At 59.6% G+C, this 1,494-nt stretch overlaps 1 protein-coding gene across 1 annotated transcript in view; it reads right to left on the bottom strand.

Moving 5' to 3' along the window:
• Positions 1–196: 196 nt before the first annotated feature.
• ETH_00035425 (elongation factor Tu GTP-binding domain-containing protein, putative) overlaps positions 197–1,494 on the bottom strand; it is a gene marked incomplete at both ends in the record, with an annotated part of 5,295 nt that continues 3,997 nt past the window's right edge. The window contains 3 exons of the mRNA XM_013374778.1: positions 197–276; positions 615–669; positions 792–1,491. Coding sequence (XP_013230232.1) covers positions 197–276; positions 615–669; positions 792–1,491 — 835 coding nt within the window. The remainder of the gene's footprint in view (positions 277–614; positions 670–791; positions 1,492–1,494) is intronic.

Genomic DNA, 1,494 nt, shown 5'->3' with positions numbered 1-1,494 from the left:
CCCCCTCCCTTTGGCAGTTGCTGCTGTCGCAGCAGCTGCTGGTGTTGCGGCAACTGCAGTAGCTGCTGCTGCACCAAGAGCCGCAGCTACTATTACAGGCGGACCCAATGCAGCGGCTGCTGTAGCAGCAACATTAGCAGTAGCTGCTGTTGCTTCTGCTGCTGCTGCTGCTGCTGCTGCTGAGCAGCAGGCCTGGTCAGCGGGCTAGGAGAATTTGCTGCGCAGTTGCGGAGACCTCCCCGTAGCCCAAAGGCCTCAAGTGCAAACTGGCACGGCCTACAGCAGCAGCAGCAGCAGCAGCAGCAGCAGAGGCAGCAGCAGCAGCACTTGCAGCAGTAGTATGGTCAACAGAAAGCAAGAGTAGCACTACAGGCAGCAGCAGGGGTAGTTCGGGCGGCAGCGACTGCTGCAGGAACAGCCACATATGCTGCAGCAGCAGCAGCAGTCGTATGGGCAGCAGCAGCAGTAGTCGTATGAACAGCAGCAGCAGGCGTAGAAACGGCAGCAGCAGATGGAACTGCAGCAGCAGGCTTGGTACCAGTCAGCAAGCCAGCAGATCAGCAGCAGCAACAGCAGCAGCAACAGCAGCAGCAGCAGAAAGCCAATGTCCTCACCTCGAGTCAAATTAAGAAGTGCAGAGGCGCAGCCCTCAGCACACCGCAGCGGCAGCTGCAGCACAAGAGCAGCAGCAGCAAAATCAATTCAGCAGCAGCAGCACAGATCAGCGCCGTAATCATCGCTAGCTTCTGCAGCAGCAGCAGCAACAGCAGCAGCAGCAGCTCCGGACGTACTGTCGCATCAAGCTGCATGAGACGCTCCTCGTCTTCAGGAACCCCGTGAGCCTCAGCTGCAGCAGCAGCAGCAGCAGCAGCGTTTGCTGCTGTTATCGAGACAACATGAGCCTCTCTGTGCTGCGTCAGATCTGTTGCTGCAGCACCAACGCATGCAGCTGGCAGCAGCAGCTCCAGATGCATCACGGGCTCAGCTAAAGACACGATATCTCCCGCTGCTGCTGCTGCCGCTGCTGCTGCTGCTGCTGCTGCTGCTGAGTCCGAGTCCTCTCCGTCTGCTGCGGTTTCGTCTTCGACGTAGCCCTCGCGCAGCAGCCCTCTCAGCAAGTGAGCAGCAGCCGCAGCAGCAGCAGCAGCAGCAGACACCGCCTCTCCTTCTATGTCAATAGAATTGAGGTGTACAGACAGCCAATCAAGAGGCGACGCCCGGAGAGGCCCAGCAGCTAGTGCTGCTGCTGCTGCTGCTGCGACTGCTTCGGCCACAGCCACGCTGCTGCTGGCGCCCCCGTGGCTGCTGCTGCTGCTGCTGTCAAGCTGCAGCAGCTGCTGCTGCGCTTTGGGCCCAAAGACAATAAAGGAAGACGACAGCCCGTGAAGGCCAGAGAGCGAGAGGTTTGCTCCTGCTGCTGCTGCTGCTGTTGCTGCTGTTGTTGCTTCTGCTGGGCAATTGAGCGCCCTCACGGCTTCGATTGGAAAACCCGTT

The sequence above is a fragment of the Eimeria tenella genome, genomic scaffold (genome assembly GCF_000499545.2).
Source record: "Eimeria tenella Houghton genomic scaffold, Eth_scaff2292, whole genome shotgun sequence".
Lineage (NCBI taxonomy): Eukaryota > Apicomplexa > Conoidasida > Eucoccidiorida > Eimeriidae > Eimeria > Eimeria tenella.
The sequence above is the reverse complement of the archived record's forward strand: the minus strand, read 5'-3'. Positions and strand labels throughout refer to the sequence as shown.